At 44.8% G+C, this 20,526-nt stretch overlaps 1 protein-coding gene across 3 annotated transcripts in view; it reads right to left on the reverse strand.

Annotated features, from left to right (window-relative positions):
* Positions 1 to 20,526, reverse strand: part of MCC (MCC regulator of WNT signaling pathway) — a 521,764-nt gene that overhangs the window by 139,311 nt on the left and 361,927 nt on the right. For all 3 annotated transcript variants that reach the window (XM_066382027.1, XM_066382028.1, XM_066382029.1), the window contains one exon: positions 4,989 to 5,102. In XM_066382027.1, coding sequence (XP_066238124.1) covers positions 4,989 to 5,102 — 114 coding nt within the window. The remainder of the gene's footprint in view (positions 1 to 4,988; positions 5,103 to 20,526) is intronic.

The raw sequence follows: 20,526 nt of genomic DNA on the forward strand, positions 1-20,526 counted from the left end.
CAGGCGCTAGAGTGGCTCTGGTCGCGGCAGAGCGACACCCCGGAGGGGCAGAGCATCGCCCCCTGGTGGGCATGCCGGGTGGATCCCGGTCGGGCGCATGCAGGAGTCTGTCTCTCCCCATTTCCAGCTTCAGAAAAATACAAAAAAAAAAAAAGTGTTAAAATGTTTTAATTCACTACCACCTATCACTAAAACATTGTACTATTTTCCTTTTTTTTCTATCACATTTTTATTACTTTTATAATAAAAAAGAAAATATCTTAAGTAAAGTTTATATTTAAGTTAAAACTGGAAATTTTTGTCTGCCTACCATCCATGTGAGAAAAGAACACTGGTGGCCTTATCCTGGCTGTGGTGCTAAGCTATTCACCTGACCCTGGTAAGCAGGTTAACTTCTCTGAGTTGCCTGTCAAATGTGGAGGCAGATGATCGCAAGTACAAAGGTCTTTCCTCCCCTATTCCAACAGTCTATGATTATGAGACACGGGGTTGCACAACTTTCCATACGTTGTTCTAGACTGATGACTCTGGCAGCCTGGTTTTTCAGTCTCTGAATTCCCACATAAAAACCGAGGGAGCACCTATACACACAGCACAACCCAACAATTAGAAACAAGGCATCCCCTTAAGCAACGAAATCCAAGCAGGTAGTGAGAAACCACCACCATCCACCAGCCCTGGATGACGTCTGCGTGGGCAGAAGCAGGAGGGCAGGCCTGACAACCGGAAACGCCCGGGATAACCAGGAAGTTCACACAGGAAAGTGGAGAGGGCCAACTGGAGAACAGTGGCTAAAACCGCAGGGGTTTTGCCTGAGCCCAGAGTGAACGAGCAAGGGGCACACACACAGGAAGATCTGAAGGGGCTAGAGCAGCGACTCCTTATGAACTTTCAAGATTGACCCAGGACTCCTCTCCAGGAGGAAACACTGCTAGGAGTGGGTCAAAATGGGACAGAATAGGTAACAGAGACAAAGGAAAAAACGGATCCAGGTAGGAGTCGGTGAGGGGACCAGAGCCAGGAAGCATCAGAAAGCACACTGCCATCTTCACAACAACAGAAGGCTCAGCGCTATAAACTTTAAAAGAAAAAAAAAAAGAAAGAAGCTATTTTAAACTCTGCCTCCTAAAGTTCAAGGAAACTATTTTTCACATAAAAATGAAAAACAAAAGCATTGATGTCACATTCCATACACAAAATAGAAGAAAGAAGGAGGAAAAGAGCAGAATAACATCCCTTATTAGCCACGCCACGAGACGGAGAAGGGGAACCCAGACAAAACCTCACTATTTCAAAATAAGTTAAAAGACTTTCAGGAAATAAAATGACATAAGAAACAAAAGAACATAATTTAGAATTAGAAAACCTCAGAAGGTAAGAGAATACAGAAAAAGACAGACATAATAATGCATTATAGAAATAAAGATTAAAGTAGGAGGCGCACAAGTGGAAGAGACACAACATATAAGGCCCCAAGAGAAACAAGGTGAGAAAGGAAGAACAAGGTAAAAGGGAGTGATAGAAAGGGATTGAAATACTGACAGATACTGAAGACAGGCAAAGAAAACCTAACATACAAGTAACAAGCATCCTTGAAGAAAAATCAAAGCAAGGGAACTGAACTAATATTCAATACTAAAATTAAAAAAAACCAACGACACACCTTTCCTGCAATTGAAAACATTGATTTTAAACTATAATCAAAACAATACACAGCAAATCTGAGAATATCAAACCAGAATGACTGTTACTATAGTATAATGAATGTATTTTATTTATTTATTTTTTAAAATTTATTTATTTATTTATTTAGTCACAGTGACAGAGAGAGTCAGAGAGAGGGACAGACAGACAGGAAGGGAGAGAGATGAGAAGTATCAATTCTTTGTTGCAGCACCTTAGTTGTTCATTGATTGCTTTCTCATATGTGCCTTGACCGGGGGTGGGGGGTGAGATGGCTACAGCAGACTGAGTGACCCCTTGCTCGAGCCAGCGACCTTGGGCTCAAGCTGGTGAGCTTTGCTCAAACCAGATGAGCCCACGCTCAAGCTGGCGACCTTGGGGTCTCGAACCTGGGTCCTCCACATCCCAATCCACCGCTCTGTCCACTGCGCCACCGCCTGGTCAGGCTGTATTTTATTTTTTTTAAAAGGAAACAAAAATAATGATAAAAACATCTAGAATAAGTGTCTTATGAGGGAAAAGAAAATTGTGTTATTATTAGACTTTGAGAACATACTCTCTGCCAAAAGAAATAGAGAAACATATTCAGGTAAAAAAAAAAAAGATGAATCAAGGGTTTTATATCCAGCAAAAAAGCTTTTCAAGTATGAAGGGCACAGGCACACTGTTATTAAATAAGCAAGAACTTGGAGAAGATTATTTCACTGAGTCCTTCCTGAGGAATCTAAAAACAGAAGAGTGACATCAACATAAGGACCATGGTAAACATTAAACATGTAGTTACTTGTGAAGACCAAAAGGAAGAAAGTAAAAGATTCAGTGGCTATATGGTCAGGCCGTGTACATATAGTATTGCTGCAAATTATTGGGGAAACGAGGAAAGCATGATGAAAAAACAATTTTTAAGATTCTCAACAATTATATTTGTATGGTAGTGTTAATATTATCCTGAGACTGTTTGTATATAATATGGAATAAAACAAATGAATAATTACAAAATATTCCAATTCAATCATCTCTGTAACCTTAAGAACTAGGATTCTTAATATAAAAAGAAAAAATATACAGATAAAACACAGAAGAAGTTGAGTAAAAGTACCCTGTAGCCATCTCTGAGTAACTCAGCAAGGATGGTGCCAAGGCTTGGTGTGGGGCTGCCGGATTCTCAACACGAGAAGCCAGGGTAAGGCAGAACGGAATTAGCTTTTACCTTTGGAAAACATGAAAGTTGAATAGGGAAAATTACTTTATTTTTTTTTAATGTTTACTTTATTGATTTGAAAGAGAGAAAGAGAGACAGGAACATCAACCCATTCTTGTATGTGCCCTGACCGGGGATCAAACCAGCAACCTCTGTGCTTCCGGATGATGCTCTAACCAACTGAACCATCCTGACAGGGTTGGGCAATTCATAGATTTTTTTGCAATTTAAATGGGAGCAATTAGTGTAATTCCTATGGTATTTCCTCTTAAAATTATGCCCAAACTGTGGTGGCACAGTGGATAGAGAGAGCATCAACCTGGAATGCTGAGGTCACTGGTTCGAAACCCCAGGATTATCCAGTCAAAGCACATATGAGAAGCAACTACTATGAGTTGATGCTTCCTGCGCCTCTCCCCCTGCTTCTGTCTCTCTCTCTCTCTAAAATCAAGAAATAAAATCTTTAAAAAATAAAAAAAAGAAAGAGAAAAAGCTTTTACATACATATGTAGGTAGATAAATAATTTTCTAGTTGTCTATAAAAACAATGACCAACCTAGAAGCAATAGCACACTTAGCACCCAGATTGTGGTCTTCAAATAACATTTTTTTCTGAGTGAAACCAGGGCAATTTGGAGAATGACTATTTCCAGGTTTGGACACAAAAATGTAGTAGGTGAGTCAACTATAAGGCTCATATCAAAAGACTCAAAAGTCATCCTGAGGAGGTTCTTATTGGCCAAAGATACTCTAATTTGAGTTTCTACAAGGAAAATAATTACAATTAATTGCAAACCAATATGTTTAAATACATAAATTCAAGAAATAGTTAAAAAATAATAAAAAAAGTACAGCCTGACCAGGTGGTGGTGCAGTGGATAGAGTGCTGGCCTGGGATGCAGAAGACCCAGGCCAGGTTTGAAACTTCAAGGTTGCAGGCTTGAGCACAGGCTCATCTGGCTTGAACGTGGGCTCACCCGGCTCGAGTGCAGGGTTGCTGGCTCGAGCCTGGGATCATAGACGGATCATAGACATGACCCCAGGGTCACTGAATTGAGCCCAAAGGTCACTGGCTTGAAGCCCAAGGTTGCTGGCTCAAGCAAGGGGTCAATCGCTCTGCTGGAGCCCCCTGGTCAAAGCACATATGAGAAAGCAATCAATGAACAACCAAGATGCCGCAATGAAGAATTGATACTTTTTATCTCTCTCCCTCCCTGCCTGCTTGTCCCTATCTGTCCCTCTCTCTCTCTCAAAAAATAAAAAATAAGAAAATAAAGTACTTTCAGAGAATCACAGTAATCAATTATCTTGAAAAATGTTAAATAAATCAAAAGAATGAAGCATTTATTCTGCTTTTCTTGTATGAACTATACCATTGTTTTAACGAATCATAAATGGACATTGTCTCTTGATAGCCATAAATAAGAAAAAATTAGTAACTAAGGAAGAAATGGAAAAAATAAAATATTATGATTTGTAAGTCCTAATCAATCAATGAACTTGGGCACTGAGTATCAATAGCTGCTAACATCACAGAAAGAGAGATAACCAGACATTATGTGCTGCTTAGTGAAAAACAAATACCCTGTAAAGTCACGTCAAAGGGTCTGGACATGACTCTGACTCAGCCTCTGGATCCAGCTGCTTATTTGCAGGAAATGCGAGGGACAGAGAAACATGTGGAACTGCACCATGAGTGTGCAATCGGCAACACCCAGACTGTGGGAAACTAGAGGTGAAGTGGACAGGTTTTAACAGATTAATTATAAAGCAAAGAATAGAGGAAAAACCTGTAGTTTAAGAAATTAAGAAATTCAAGGACACAGTTGTTAAACAGGTAAGATGAAACTCTATTGTCTACAGACTTCAGTGGGGAACTGTAAAGGCACAGGAAGAGACGACTATAAAAGTCATGGCAGCGGCCACCTTTGTGGGAGGGGACAGTGGGATTGGGGTGACTGGCAAATTCTGTATCTTGATCTGGACATTGATTATGACAATGTTTGCTCATAAGCTATACTTTGTTTCGTGGGATGTTCTAGATTTAAGTTTCATCTCAAAATAATTTTTAGGAAAAAGTTCAAAGTCTCTGCAGATCCCTTACCTGTGCCTTGGCCAATTTCTTTTCCAGAAGGTCCCGTTCCCGCTCCGTTTGCTGCAGACGTTTATTAAGCTCCACTATATCTTCCTTTAGCGATGCCAGAGCGGCCAAGTGGAGCTGCAGGTGACAGAAAAACCGCAGCCCAAGGTTAGTCCCCTCAGCAGAAACTCATTTCCTTCCTTTCATTCCCTGTAATTAGTGTGTATCACCTCAACCAAGAGGCTCAGGTGTCATTAATCTCAGGGGACAACGGACATAAATCAGGGGTCTTACAGGAAGCTGCGTTGGATGGTCACCCTAAAGGTAATGGGAGAAAACTGTTGTGCGTGGGCAGTGAGGCCTCATTTTGGATGGTCAAATCCGAACAGAGAGCAAAGTTCCGCATTCTACGGGCTTTCCCTGAGTTCTTCAGCAAGGATGATAGTAAGGGCTGGTGTGGGGCTGCCTGATTTTAAACATAAGCAGCAAAGATAAGGCAGAACTGAAGTAGCTTTTTCCTTTGGAAAAATATGCACACTGAATACGGCAATTCAATTATTTGCAATTCAGTCACCCACATTAGCGTGTGGCCAGCAGACTGACCAAGGGACTGAGTTTTAAGGGGAAAAAAAATGGGAGAGCTCATTTCTTCCGATAGCCTCCTCTTCCAGTTGGCCTGTATTTTCCTGTCAGCCTATTCTTCCTCCTCGTCCCCCAGCCAGATCAGATTGACTGTACCAGCAGGTCCTCTTGGAAGCCAGAGGTCCGGTAAATGATGCTATGAAAAGACCGACCGAGACTCCCATCCAGACAGCTTTCCCTGGCCAATTCTCTCAGGTCAGCTGGAGCTATAAGGAATATTCTTCACCCGATTAACAAGGGGTAGCATGTGCTTCCAGGATCTTAAGGGCTCAACTTCCAAGTTCTGAACACTGAGCTTCAGCTGCACATACACCCGCCATACACATGCCTTTGGGGGCTTCCTGGGGCTTTCGAGGGCCTGGACTAGTCCAATGGATGGGACTAGATCTAAGGTCCATTCAAAACACTAATCCCAGAGCAGTACTACCTTTCGGCCTGGCACTGAGTCACTACATCTTATCTGACGATTCCAGGTGGAGCTCAGACCATTCCCTAGTGCAGGGGTAGTCAACCTTTTTATACCTCCACCCACTTCTGTATCTCTGTTAGTAAAATTTTCTAACCGCCCACCGGTTCCATAGTAATGGTGATTTATAAAGCAGGGAAGTAACTTTATTTTATAAAATTTATAAAGCAGAGTTACAGTAAGTTAAACCATATAATAATAATTACTTACCAAGTACTTTATGTCGGATTTTCGCTAAATTTGGCAGAATAAATCTTTATAAAACAACTTACTACAGTTAAATCTATCTTTTTATTTATACTTTGGTTGCTCCACTACGCCCACTATGAAAGCTGGAACGCCCACTAGTGGGCGGTAGGGACCAGGTTGACCACCACTGCCCTAGCGGGATTCCACATTACAGCTGGGTGAATGACTAAAATCAGAACAAACCCTCCCTCTTTAGAGGTGTTTTTGTAGCTTCTGCCAAGAGAGAGTCAAATTAAAGAGCGAGCAAATAAATAAATGTGATCTTTAAAAATGGACACAGTACAGCAGTATGTAATTCAACTTTGAAGATTTTAATTTCAGGTTTAGAAAAATTCTCTTTTCTGCCACAGGCCCCCTCCATGCTGTGTGCTGTTGGCTGGTAGGCTGGGGGTGGGGTGGGTGTTGGGAGGGAGGGAGAAGGAGACAGGCAGGGACTGGGCTTTCAAAGCAGTTGTTTATGTTAGACTGTAACAGCAATGAAAGCGACTTCACTTAATTGCATCAGGGCTGCAAACCAACAGATCAATGGCCGATTTGAAATCAAGAATGCTTGAAATTTAAAAAAGGAAATGTCAGGCAATCTGGCGGTGTTTGCCTTCTCATGTAGGGCTAGGGCCGCTCAGAAAAGGTCACTATGCGTTTCAGATACAAGGTTTTGTCTGATGAATTCTCAGCACAAATACCACAGTGTTCTCATTGTACAATCTCTTTGAGGCCGTTTTGCTTCCCCTATGGTGGAGAGGGACACAAATTCACTCCCTTAGCAGCTGGGGTGACCCCTCCCTACGAGCTGTCACTCTGAGGATTTTCCTTCAGCTCCAGACACTGTTCCCTGCTGGCACTGGTATGTCGAGTCTCCGAGAAGAGTCTCCACCTCACTTCTGGTGGGAAGGATAAGCACATGGAGAGCTGAAGTGTTCCTTAAGAAACAAAGGAGTGGGAATGAGGACCCTAACTGCGCTGGCCTCGTTTCCTCCCTTGTAACAGCTTTCCACCTAGTTCTCGGGAAAAGGGTCGCCGGGAGGAGCTGGGAAGAATTAGGGGGCGTGCTGCCAGAGGAGGCTACACACTCCGCATCAGCTTCATGCACGGGGCCAGCTGGGGAGACATGCGAGCGTTAGTCCCATCCCAGGGCACAGCAGAGTGGGGCCAGTGTGGACCACTGCCATTGAGGAGAGCACTGGGCTTGGAGCTGGTGACACTTTCTGCCTTCTTGCTCTCCAGACTGGCAGGGAGATCCACAGGATAAGCACGGAGGGCCAGTCCCTTCACTTCGCTGGATGGAAGTGCCTATCCATCAAGTGAGAGTCTTAACCTTCCTTGGGTCACAGATTCCTTAAGAATCTCATAAGGCCCTAGCCGGTTAGCTCAGTGGCAGAGCGTCGGCCTGGCGTGCGGGAGTCCCGGGTTCGATTCTCAGCCAGGGCACACAGGAGAAGCGCCCATCTGCTTCTCCACCCCTCCCCCTCTCCTTCCTCTCTGTCTCTCTCTTCCCCTCCTGCAGCCAAGGCTCCATTGGAGCAAAGTTGGCCCAGGCGCTGAGGATGGCTCTGTGGCCTCTGCCTCAGGTGCTAGAATGGCTCTGATTGCAGCACAGCGATGCCCCAGATGGGTGGAGCATTGCCCCCTGGTGGGCATGCTGGGTGGATCCCGGTCAGGTGCATGCGGGAGTCTGTCTGTCTGCCTCCCATTTCCAACTTCAGAAAAATACAAAAAAAAAAAAAAAAAGAATCTCATAAGTGTGATGGATCCCTCTTCTACAGAAGAGTATAAATTTGGGGTTCACCCATGTGTTCAACCTAATTATGGTGATAACACACTGTGGGCTCAATTCTGAGCCCCAGATTAAGAAACATCTGGACTAGATGCCAGCTCTGTGACGCTGCATTTTGTAGATTGTTTCACGTGTCATAACACAGACGTCTGAGTGAGGAAAAGGCCCTGGTACTTCGTATCTCCCACTCCCACACTGATGGGGGAGCACCTGAAACCCTCGCTTCACCAGGGCCCGAGTGCCCTTTCCTTACTACATGGTGTTATATGTGACAGGGATTTTCAGGGTGGCTTTTTTTGGGGGGGATAAAATTTTAATTTAAAATATTTCCCTCTAATTATTAAAAAAAAAGAAAAGAAAGAAAAAAGAAAATGCAACAACAACAAAAAAACCCAGAAAGATATTCTAAACTTAGGGTGATGTCTGGGTGATTTCAAACTATTTTTGAGTACTTGCTTTTGTAAAAGAGAAAGAGGATTTTGTATTAAGGAAACAACGGAGTTGTGATTGTGCTTTCTGTGCGTGTAAGCTGTAGTATACCAACTGTAAAGCGTTATTTTCCTTCCTCACTACCTCTCCCTTCCCATCCATCAGCTTTTCTGATAGAAGGTAAACATTTAAATATGAGGTAGAATATACACGCATCCCCAAGATGTTACTGACAAGTACTCAGCAGAAGCCTTAATGCCAGAAGGTGGGAGAAAGTGGGGAAAAGGTTTGCCCGCAAGTCACAGGACATGCTGCTTGGAATCGAGCTGACACCCCCCCCCCCCCCCACGACTGGATGGCAATGAGCTCCCACCACAGGGCGCGCTCCACGTCGCCTGTGCATTTCAGTTCAGCAGCTCTCCTTGTCCTGCCTGTCAGTAACTCAGTAATCCCCCCTTCTTTTTGGGTCCCACCCCCTCATTCTGCCAGACCTGGTGGTATCTCTGCAAATGCATCAACTAGAGAGTTTGTGGACAACACTACTGGTAGTGTGAAGGAACCTGTGTAACGTTAAAAGACAGGCATTAAAAAATAAATATGGAGGTCTTGCTGGGTAATTTTATTATTTTTTAATTCAGTGAGAGGAGGGAGGCAGAGACAGACTCCTGCATGACCCTCGACCAGAATCCACCTGGCATGCCCACTAGGGGCCATCTGGGGTGCTGCTACATTGCTCAGCAACCGAGCTCTTCTTAGCACCTGAGGCGGAGGTCATGGAGCCATCCTCAGCGCCCAGGCCGACTCACTCCAATCGACCCATGGCTGTGGGTGTTGGGGGTGGGGGGGAGAAGTGAGAGTAGGAGAGGTGGAGAAGCAAATGGGTGCTTTTCCTGTGTGCCCTGACTAGGAATTGAACTTGAGACATCCACATGCCAGGCTGACACACTACCACTGACCCAACCGGCCAGGGCCAATTGCTGGGTAATTTTTAAAAGAAGTGACAGTGGGTATAAATCTCAGAAAGATAAATTTACCAAAACAACCAAATTGACAAATACCTACAAATAGGAAAATTACATATGTATCATTTGGGGGGTTCTTTTAACTTCTATTCTGATTTCTGAAATGGCCTCCAACTTGAGTCAGAACTTCAGTCACATGAACTAATAAGTACCATTAGATGAAGATGTTTCACTAACTAAGGGGAAAGAAAATATATGATGTTTGGAGTCTGTCCTAGTCTTTTCCACAATACATTTCTCTCTTCATGCTCAGAAATGAGACCTTGATTTTTTTTTTTTTTTGACAGAGAGAGAGATAGAAAGGGACAGACAGACCAGGGAGAGATGAGAAGCATCAATTCTTCATTACAGCATCTTAGTTGTTCGTTGATTGATTGTTCATTGATTGCTTTCTCATATGTGCCTTGACTGGAGTGGGGAGGCTACAGCAGAGTGAGTGCGAGTGACCCCTTGCTCAAGCCAGCGACCTTGGGCTTCAAGCCAGTGACCATGGGGTCATAATTATGATACTACGCTCAAGCCAGCGACTCCACGCTCAAGCTGATGAGCCTGTGCTCAAGCCAGCAACCTCGGGGTTTTGAACCTGGGTCCTCCACATCCCAGTCCGACACTCTATCCACTGTGCCACCACCTGGTCAGGCATAAGACCTTGACTTTTAGCTGGCCAAACTGCAGCTCGGCTACAATGTCCCAGTTCTCAGCTTCCCTTGCAATTGGTGCTTGATGTAGCCATGCGACGAAGTTCAGGTCAAAAAGATGTAAGAAGAACTATTATGTGGGAGTTCTGGGAAAATCTTTTTGAAAGAAGTTCTGCCCTTTTTCTCTCCCTCCATTCCTGACACTTTGTACATTAATGTGATACAGAGCTCCAGCAGCCATCTTGCTTCACAAAAATGATGTCTCCCTGCTAGGGAGACGAAAGGTGCCTGATCCCCTAATAGCTTTGTAGAGCTACCCTATCACCTCTGACTGGCCTAACTCCAGACTTGTGTAACAGAATAGTAAGAATCAGGCCTCTGTTGTCAAGACCACTATTATCTTGAGGTACTCTGGCATATGAAATTGATTTAATTTATAAAGAATCAGATAAACCTGGGCTCAATCTCTCTTGGGCCATTTATTGGTGGATTGTCTTTGGACAGTGTACTGAATCGCTTTGTCCTAGGGTTACCTGAAAGGCAGAATGAGACAGCTTCCAGAGAGGGATCAGCACAGTGTCTGCAATCAGGGAAGCATTCCTCTTTTCCAGCCAAGTTTCAAGTCAACAGCCTCCTCAGCCTAAGCCCCATTAGGGGAGTGAGACGATCACTCGGATGAATAAGTAACACAGTCCTGAGAGCACCGTACGACCGGGTGGGTATCACTCAGGATTGAGAGGCCAGAGCTGCTCTGCTGGGTTGCACTGAAATCCCAAGGCTTATCTTGAGGAGATGACTGGCCAGGCTCCTAATTCTCTGTGAAATTGTAACCAAGGCCAAAGCAGGGTTGGGATGGGACCCTGCCACTTCCCATACAGATGCAGATCCAGTGCATGAACGATATAAATCCATACATTCCTCATGTCTAGAGATAAAAGGCACTAATTCCCTAGGCTGTTTTCAGCCCTGCTTCACATTTATTTTATGGTGTGCTTCCAAAAGAAACTAGACCACCTGTAAATTTAGCTACGAGATAACTGTCAAAATGGTTGTTATGTTTGGATGAAATATAACTTGTCTACTATTTCATTGTTCAAGTGGCTGTAAGGATGAACTCCTTTAGCCTCTGACAGATAAAGCGCCCGGAGGTGCGGAGGACAGGTGAGAAGCTAGCAGAGCCTTTGTGACAGCCTGTCCCACTGGTTCCTCCTGTGCCAAGTGGCTAAATGTCACTGTTACACATCAGCCATGAGACACATCCTAAGATGCCTCTTTCAGCCAGCAGCTCAGTGACTCGGATGAGCCTCGAGGAGCGCAGAGTATTCACAGTGATAAGGTTCTTCTCTATCTTGCTCTGCGGGCAATAAAACCAGCGAGCACATGCAGGCCGGCACAGCCCTGTGCGCGGCCCTCTCTCACGCATCATTCCCTCGGATCTTCACCCTCGCCCCACAGCTCGGGTCTCTGAGCAGCGATGATCCCCAGGTCGCCGAGGGACGAGTTCTTTTCCCCAGGACCACAGTGGGTGAGGGGGATCCAGGACCTGAGTCCAGGCTGTTGCACTCTCAAGTCTACCATTTTGCTTATCTTTCTGAGACTCAGATCTGCTTTTTAACAGCACTCTCTTCGATGGGACCACTGGCTTCCACAGCCACACCCCAGACAGAGGAATGAGTTCATCCCGAGTCTCCATTGAGACGGGTCCCGCGGGGCACCAACAAGGCGGCTGCTGAGCCAGCCTTACCCGCTCTCTCGGCAGGCAAGTTCATCCGGGGCAAACTCGGTTTGTTCTCCTTCCTTCTCCTTTACTCCATCTGGCTACCTGAATGGCGCTCCTGCAGGCTGTGCCACTCTGCCGGGTACCTCTGTTGCCTTCCCATTCTGTCCTGACTGAGCCACTTGCCCTCCAGGTACAATGGGTATAGTTTTACTCATGTTAGAATGATGCCATGGGCAGTGCCAACTTCTTTCACCTAGTGAACTGTTGTTCTCTTTGTTAAAGGGGAAGAAACAAATGCAACTAAACTTGACCAAACACATACTCTTCGCAGGTACAACGCTAAGTGCACTCTATTCTTTAATCCAATCAGCTGAAGAGTCCTGTGGGAGAAAGGCAGTGTCAAAACCCCAGTGCCAGCCTCCGGAATATTTTGAGAATTCTAGTCAACCTGATAGTAATAGTAAAAATCACAATGTTAGTATTTACCATTTGCTTAATGTTTAATGGGTACCAGCTGCTTGGGCCAAGCCTATTACATGCGGTACAGCATTTAATCCTCACCACAACGTTGTAAGACAGGTATTATTACCTCCTTCTGACAAATGAGGAAACGGTGGCCCAAAGGAGGAACAGGAAATCAGCCTAAGAGCAGAAAACTAATCAAAAGCAGAATAAATATTAACACACAGCTACTCCGTGCTCTGGTCTTCTGTGCTGCGCGCTCACTAGCACCTGCAACTCAACATGCCACTGCTCCCCCTTGCTTGTGGGACGCGCGTGCGCGCGCGAGCATGCATGTGGGTGGGCGTGGAGTGGGTGGTCGGCTGTGTGCATCCGCGGGCGGAGGCATGGGGAAGGGCAGGGAGCAGCCGGAGGCGGCAGGGCAAGCCCTCTGCAGCAGCAACGACGCTTGGGGCTGGAACTCAGCTCAGTGTGTATTTGGGGGATTCTCTTTAATTTTCTGTGCTTTTTCATTCTTTTGAGAAGGGTTTATTCCAAATGGCCCCACTCTGAGTTCTGTGTTTGGGGCTTTGCAGAGTTTATTTGCCCACTGGTCTCAGAAAGGAACTGTGGAAGCTCACCACCGAAGGAAGCTCTGCTGTACAGAACTGATCAGTCAAGATCTCTTCCTTGAAATGGAAAGCAAACTCAGAATCGCACACAATCTTATCACTGGCGGGGGAATTGGAGAATGTCTAGTCCAGTTCCCTTCCTGTAAAGACATGAAACAGACCCAGAGAAACAAAGCTCATCAAATCCCGATTTCCTCTCTCCCTGTCCAGAGGCCTCTACTCTCCCACAAGGCAATCCAGCAGCTCCTGGGCAGTGAAACGTGTACGTCCCAGCCCCCGCCTTGGAAACAGCAGAAGACATCTGTACACCAGAAAACAGCCTCCTTCAGCTTCCTTGCCAAGACTCCCTACACCCCAGGGGCTCTAATTCAGATACATAAAGAACAAAAATCCCTGGCAAAAGGGTAGCGGTCCCTGCCAGATGGACACAATCAGGCCTGTTCAGTGGCTTCCAGGACTGGAACATTCCTATTTACTGCTCGAGTTCCTGCTAGGGGCACCTGCTGTGTACTATTTCAAGAAAGGCTGTTCATAGCCTTGAAACTTAAAACTCATTAAGTATCATCTACAAGATTGCTCACTGTGTGCGAATCACTCTTTGCAGCCCTAGATCAACCCAGAAAGCAGCAGCTTTTGTCTTTCACTTTCCTGGTGATTTCACTGAGAAGTCAGGGGTCCCTGATTTACTTCTGTAGCCTCCATTAAATTCAGTTGTTGAAAACAGCATTTTAAGGCCTTTTCAACATGGCAGCACTAGAATACCATCTATACACAAAATATTCGACCCCATCCAAGGGTACCTGACATTGGTGATGTCAACTCACAAAGCAGCCATGCCATCAGCCCTAGGACCCACCTGAAGAAACTCCTTCCTCCCTCAAATGTAATAGGAGATGACTCCCAAGCAGGGAAGTGACTCTCAAGGATGGGAGGTCACCAAGCCTGACTCCTGTGGGATTTGAAGATGACCCTCAATCCCACTGCAGACATATGCTCCCGTAAAAGGAAGTCACGTAATTGCACTGGAAATAATATTCATTAGCACATAGGTGCTTACATGTGCTGGCTGCTGTACTGTATTCAGCATCTACCACTTTCTCATATATTCTTCACATAGCCTTATGACCTGGAGACTGGTTAACCCCAACTTACCTTATGACCTGGAGACTGGTTAACCCCAATTAAAGAAGTAGGAATTGAGGCTTAGAAGTTCTGTAACTTGTTCAACTTGTAAGTGGCAGAGCTGGAATGAAAGCCCAGGTCTGTCTAACGCCTCGCAGGGTCCTAACCGCCACGCCTCAGGCTCTCAGGCTCTGCAGCAGAGCACAGAGCACTCCCCAGACCCTGCAGGAAACTGCTGAGGAGATAAGGTCTCCTTTTATGAGAGGGGAAAGTGGGGGAAAGAGTACTAATTATCTAAAACTTCTAAACTATCTAAAACTTAGAAATAGAAGACCATGCAGCTGACATCAGATCCAGGAAGGAAGCAGAGAAAAATTAATCTCCAGCTATTTCCATATCATTTGAGGGGAAATTAATGAGGAAAATATGGCAGTGGAGGCGGAAAAGCCCTTAATTGTGCTAATTAAATAGTACATGGGAGGAAAGGTCCCTTTAACTACTAGATTTTAAAAAATAAAATTTAAACAGTAGACTAAATGTATATATTTTAAAATTTACTATACAAATGTTATAATACAATAATTGCTAGTAGAAATAAATCACTTGGTATTTTCCACTATCAAATAATTTCTTACTTTTTTTGCAGTGTTATTTGGTTTTCCAGGGAAACTAGAATTACATGTGTAGACAAGGATATATGTAAAGAAACACAGGCAAAATAGAACACTGCAATAAACCAGCAGCATCCACTTAAACTTCAAGGTGGGTTGCATCCTAATGACACATCACGAAGGAGATGAAGATGTAACAATTAAATCCTGCTAATCAGTAGACATGAATATTTCAGCGTGCACTAAATACTGATGTGATCTCTGAGGCAGAAACTCCCACAGAGAATTATATGCACAGGAGTAAAAAGAGTTCCTGACAAGGCCTGCATTGTTCATAAATTTTTATATTGATCCAATTCAGCACATATTGAATTCCCCATTCTAGAGAAGCCAAGTACCTATAATGGTGAAACAGTCAATAAACTCTACAGATTAGGAAAGGCCACATTATTTTGCAGCAATAGTGGAAGAACCCGTTTTTTTTTTTGTTTTTTTTGTTTTTACTGGATTGAGGACAATGTTTTTTTTCTTTGGGAAAAGGACTAAAGATTTAGATTTGATTGTATGTACACACACACATACAGATTCATACATATATACATTCACATGTATTAACACACACACATATAAACTTGATATAGAAACTCAAGGCACATACTTTCAGACTTATTAAAACACAGAAGATAGTCAAGTTGTTGACTATTGAGATATTCAATAGTTAGAAAAATTCCTGGGCGATTGGAATGGGGAGACAAGATACTATGTCCCCCCAGGTATAAGAACGCACCTTTTCCCGAAAAATTTGGGGTCTAAAAACTGGGTGCATCTTATACAGTGGTTGTGGCATTTCAAATGCCCCTAGATGGAACTGAGGACGAGGCAATATATGAAGACAGTGATTCATCATCACACACAGATGAGGACAAGCTAATGGATGGGAGTTTTGAGAGTGATGAATTTTATGATGAATAAAACGAGTTCAATAACTTTAATACTTGTTTTTCAAATTTCGGGCCACAAAATTAAGGTGCATCTTATACATATGGGAGAATGTTATACATGGGGAAATATGTTAATTAAACAAAGCCAAACGAATGACCAGTTTACAGCCAGCAAGTCACAGGACCTTATCTTCCCCAACCATGGACACTTGAGAGCAAATGGTTTACACCTCACCTCCCTGGCCAGAGAATATTCAATAAATAGCTTGAATCACCCTGGTCAGGGACAGAGAGGACAGAGACCCAATTAATGCCATTTGTGCCAGCCAAACCCAAAGATGGATGAAGTCAGGGTAACAAATAACAAAACCCCAATTAGAGCCAGACAGACCCAAGATTAAAGTAAAATAAAATAGTAAAAAGCTGATCAAAGAATAATCCCAAACTCCCTTAAATGCTCATTTTGATGCATCAGCATACTAAAAATGCACCTGGAAAGCTGATGAATATTCTGTTGATACTTTCTCCTCCGACTCTCCCCCACAGAAGAGAGAGAAGAACACTCAAGACGAAGGATAACAGAGCAGGCTCACTCTGGAGCATGCCCGTGCCTTCTCCCCAGCATGGACTTATTACTTCCTTTCTCCTAAACACTAAGGGTCCCCACGAGACCGGCAAGCAGGGCTGCAGCAGGCAGCGGCAGCCTGTCCCGGGCTAACAATCTGAACCGGTCTCAAAGGCCCGCTTTTCTCTGACTTTCCAGTGAGCTCAATTTTTTGCTCACCTCTTTCCTATGTTTCTAGGGAGCCAAAGCAGAGCACTGCCTCAGCTCTCTCCTGTTGCTTCTTCTGCCCTGGGCCCTTCCTTGTTTCACTGTGTCCAGCTTTAATAAATAAATGTACTCTCCACATCACCTGGACCCATGTTGTGAAATCTCTCCTACATGAAGTCAAGAACCCACACACTACGGGCTGGCCTAAGGCAGACTGGTTCTGGGCTCAGTTCCTGTCCGGTGACACAATCATTTTTAAATGCTTTACCAACTTTTAAAAGATACTTTAACACGCACTATTTCATTGAAAGAAAATAACTTTAAAATGTCAGATGCCGCCTGACCTGTGGTGGCGCAGTGGATAAAGCTCAACCTGGAAACACTGAGGTTGCCGGTTCAAAACTCTGGCTTGCCTGGTCAAGGCACATACGGGAGTTGATGCTTCCTGCTCCTCCCCCTTCTCTCTCTCTCTCTCTCTCTCTCCCTCCCTCCTCTCTAAAATGAATAAATTTAAAAAAATAAATAAATAAAATGTCTGATGCCATAAACAAGTTCCCATTCAGTGAAAGCACAGGCAGGCCGTGGAGTCTCCTTCCTCAGCCCAGGGCTGCTGCCTGGATGGGCCCCTGTACCACTTACTGGTTCATCTAATCTAACCAGGAAAGGGTAGAAGAGACACATTTCAAATCTGCTCAACGTTATCTGCCGTGAGGGGCCCTGATGACTACTTCTGAGAACAGTGCGTTTAAACAGAAGAAAAGATCTGAATCTTCTCTCCTTTCCAAATCGCCTAGCCCAGACAATTGTAGTCCTAAGCGGGATAGTCCTGTTCCCTGAAAAGGAATAAAATGGGAGTGGGAGTAGAGGGAGAGAAAGTGATGGGGTAAATTCTTTAGATAAGGACACAGACTATCACAAAACAGAAATAGAAACCCCAGTCCTGAGTACCAGGTTAGCCTTGGTCAAGCTGTCAAAAATTTTCCGGCCTCAGTTTACTTACCCTGTAAAATGGAAACAATAGCCATACAGAATTGTGAAGATTCAACGAATATTCTGCAGGTAAATCACTCAACCACGATGCTGTCTGGCAGTGTTAGCCACCATGACCATTATCACCTCAGTTATGATGATCACCATGCCATGCTTTGTGCTTGCTGGAACGTGTCAAGATAAAATTGGGCCTTTAAGAGTGATGGGTTATTCCTATGTCCTTGTTTACACAAACCCTGATGAAGCAATCAGCAGGACTCATCACATTGAGGCCCACATCATAGTAATCATAGCAATCTACACGTCGCCTTTCAACAGGTGCAACGGAATCCGCTGCGCCCTGCACCCCGGCTGGGCCTGCAGGTAAGCAAGCAAACACCTTAATCCGAAACAGCCAAGAAACGGAAGCAGCCTCACACCCAGTCTGTACCCCCACCTTCTGGCTCTCCTATCACAAGGTAAGAGAGGATCAAGAACCAAATGAGATTATGTATAAGTTCCCAAAATTAGTTATCATAAAAACGCACCTAAATGGTAAAGCTTACTATGAGCAAAGATATGCACAAAGATTAGTGCATAAGAAAATGATTAGGTGAATAAATTGTATGATAGACACAATATACTATGTTGTCAACAAAATTGAGAGCTATACATAACAATTAACATGGTATCATAACTTCCCATATGAATACTCATTCCCTTAATTCATCCAGGCCACCCCCACCAACCACCTGGAGAAAGTTTTCCTTTCCCTCAACCCCCCTTCTCTTTCCTTTTACTCCTCTTTATTTTTAAAAATACTTATTAATACCTGACAATATATCATACAAGGTTTTGGTTGATTCATCCCCCCACGAGACTATGAGTTTCAAGAAGGCAGACATGTCAAGAAACTGGGAAAACAGCCAATGAACAAAATGAACTGTGCCTGGCACATGGTGGAACTTCAGACCATATTTGTGGAACGGATAAATTCAGAAAATTAGAAAATTCAGATAAAAGAACGTACATGATCCTACCCCACCATCTAAAGATCACATCACTAAAAAATCTGTCAGACATTTTTCTAATGTAAATATACTTACAATGGCTTATGTGAAATAATGTGTCTAACGTAGTCCTCTCTTCCATACTTCAAACTCTTCTAATAATCCACTGTATTAGCACCCCGTATAAGTTGTCAGACCTCTACAACAATCCTCCATCCTCCAGTGGCCCCTAGAGGATGTCAATGCCCCTTTAGATCAGGGGTTGGGAAACTTTTTGGCTGAGAGAGCCATGGCCGCCACATATTTTAAAATGTAATTCCATGAGAGCCATACAACGACCCGAGTACGTTATGCATTATCCAATAAAAATTTGGTGTTGTCCTGGAGGACAGCTGTGATTGACTCCAGCTACCCGCAACCATGAACATGAGCAGTAGGAAACGAATGGATTCTAATACATGAGAATGTTTTATATTTTTAACGTTATTATTTTTTTAATTAAAGATTTGTCTGCGAGCCAGATGTAGCCATCAAAAGAGCCACATCTGGCTCGCGAGCCATAGGCTCCTGACCCCTGCTTTAGATAAGTGCCAGCCAGAACCAAGTACAACATGCCAGGTGAATTCTGGCCAGCACACTTCCCATGTGCCAGGGACCCTGCCAATCGCCTTCCACACGTTTTCACAGGATTCTCACCAAATAAGGTAGGCACTATTATTAGCTCATTCCACAGACAAAGAAACTGAGGCAGAGTCCGTTTTTCTAGGACCGAAATCCCAAACTCCCAGCCTGACCTATGCCATTCCCCACCACTGCATCTCATTTACCACGGGTACCGGGGTCACACACGTGCAGCTCACACGGCCTGGCGTGGGCCAAGGGAGAGAAGGTGAGGAGTTAAGATCGCAGACTTGGATGACGCCCTGCTCCAGATGGTTTGTAGCAGCACTGCTCAAGTGGGAAAAGCCCCGCGACGGTGTTGGAAGGGAGTGGCAGTGAGACCCCCTGCACTTGCTTTGACGGTGTCTGGCGCCCGAGGGAAGAAGCTTCGGCGAGTGAAGGGCACCACGAACTCTGGCCAAACAAACCTATAAAGATCCTGGTCCTGCAAGTGAGCCATTTACCCACCAAAGCAGGTGTGTCCCCCGCCCCACCTGCCAGCACCGCCGGCAAAGGCCGGGTGAGCATTTCATAATCCCTTGCCGAATCTTGAAGACGTCAGAGCTGCAGATGAGTGCTGTTAACACAAGCGAGCCAGCCATAGGCAAGAAGGAAGCCCTGCGGCGTGGGGCCAGCCGACAGCATGCGCCTCTCCTGCGGGGAGCTGCTTCTCCCCAACGGCTCCTGCCTCTTCGGCTCTAGAAACCAAGTAGTAACTCGGTTACATAACAACTCAGCACTATTTTAATGAACAAAGCCTCCCGTTTTCTCCCACTACCTCTAAGGAACACGTTTTATCCCAGACGCCTTGACAATTTTCTCTCTCACCATGCGATTTATTCCCCTTTCGTGCCCCCTCCATTTCACGGGCTAATATTTAAATTCATAAAGATCTGGGCAGGGGGCAGGGTGGGGGGGCGTGGCAGAAGGCACTGATCACAGATGGGAGCTATGGACAACGTGAGGTCTCCCTCTGCATGCCGAGGGCCGTGGGTCTCTTCTCACACACCCTTGGAAGAGAAGCAGCAGAAAGGATCAAGAGGAGGCCAGCCGGTGGGCTGAGGAAAGAAACGTTCCTCTGGGAGCATGTATGATCAGTTGGTTCGGATTTTCTCTAAATTGAAAGAACTTCCGTGAGGAGGCACTGTCCTCTAGCCCGTAATGTGTGGCTCCCAACAAATGCAAGCAGGGCTCCAGACCTAGCTTGGTGCTGAATGCTGGGACCAGACACAGCTCGGCTGCTCAGGCCGGTGGGAGCCTCAGGGTCCTCGCCAACAGCAAGCAGAAGGTGTTCTTTCATCGTGTATTGTGGATACGGCCCTGTTTCTTTCCCATGATGTAGGATCACTGGCAAAATAAATTCCTCTTGTGCTTATAAGGGCAGAACTGTACAACTTCCCAAGCCCAGAGTCAGGCCTCCTCATTAGTTCAAACAGCAAAAGAGGTGACATCTAACCCCTGAGT

Source organism: Saccopteryx leptura, chromosome 4 (assembly GCF_036850995.1).
Source record: "Saccopteryx leptura isolate mSacLep1 chromosome 4, mSacLep1_pri_phased_curated, whole genome shotgun sequence".
Lineage (NCBI taxonomy): Eukaryota > Metazoa > Chordata > Mammalia > Chiroptera > Emballonuridae > Saccopteryx > Saccopteryx leptura.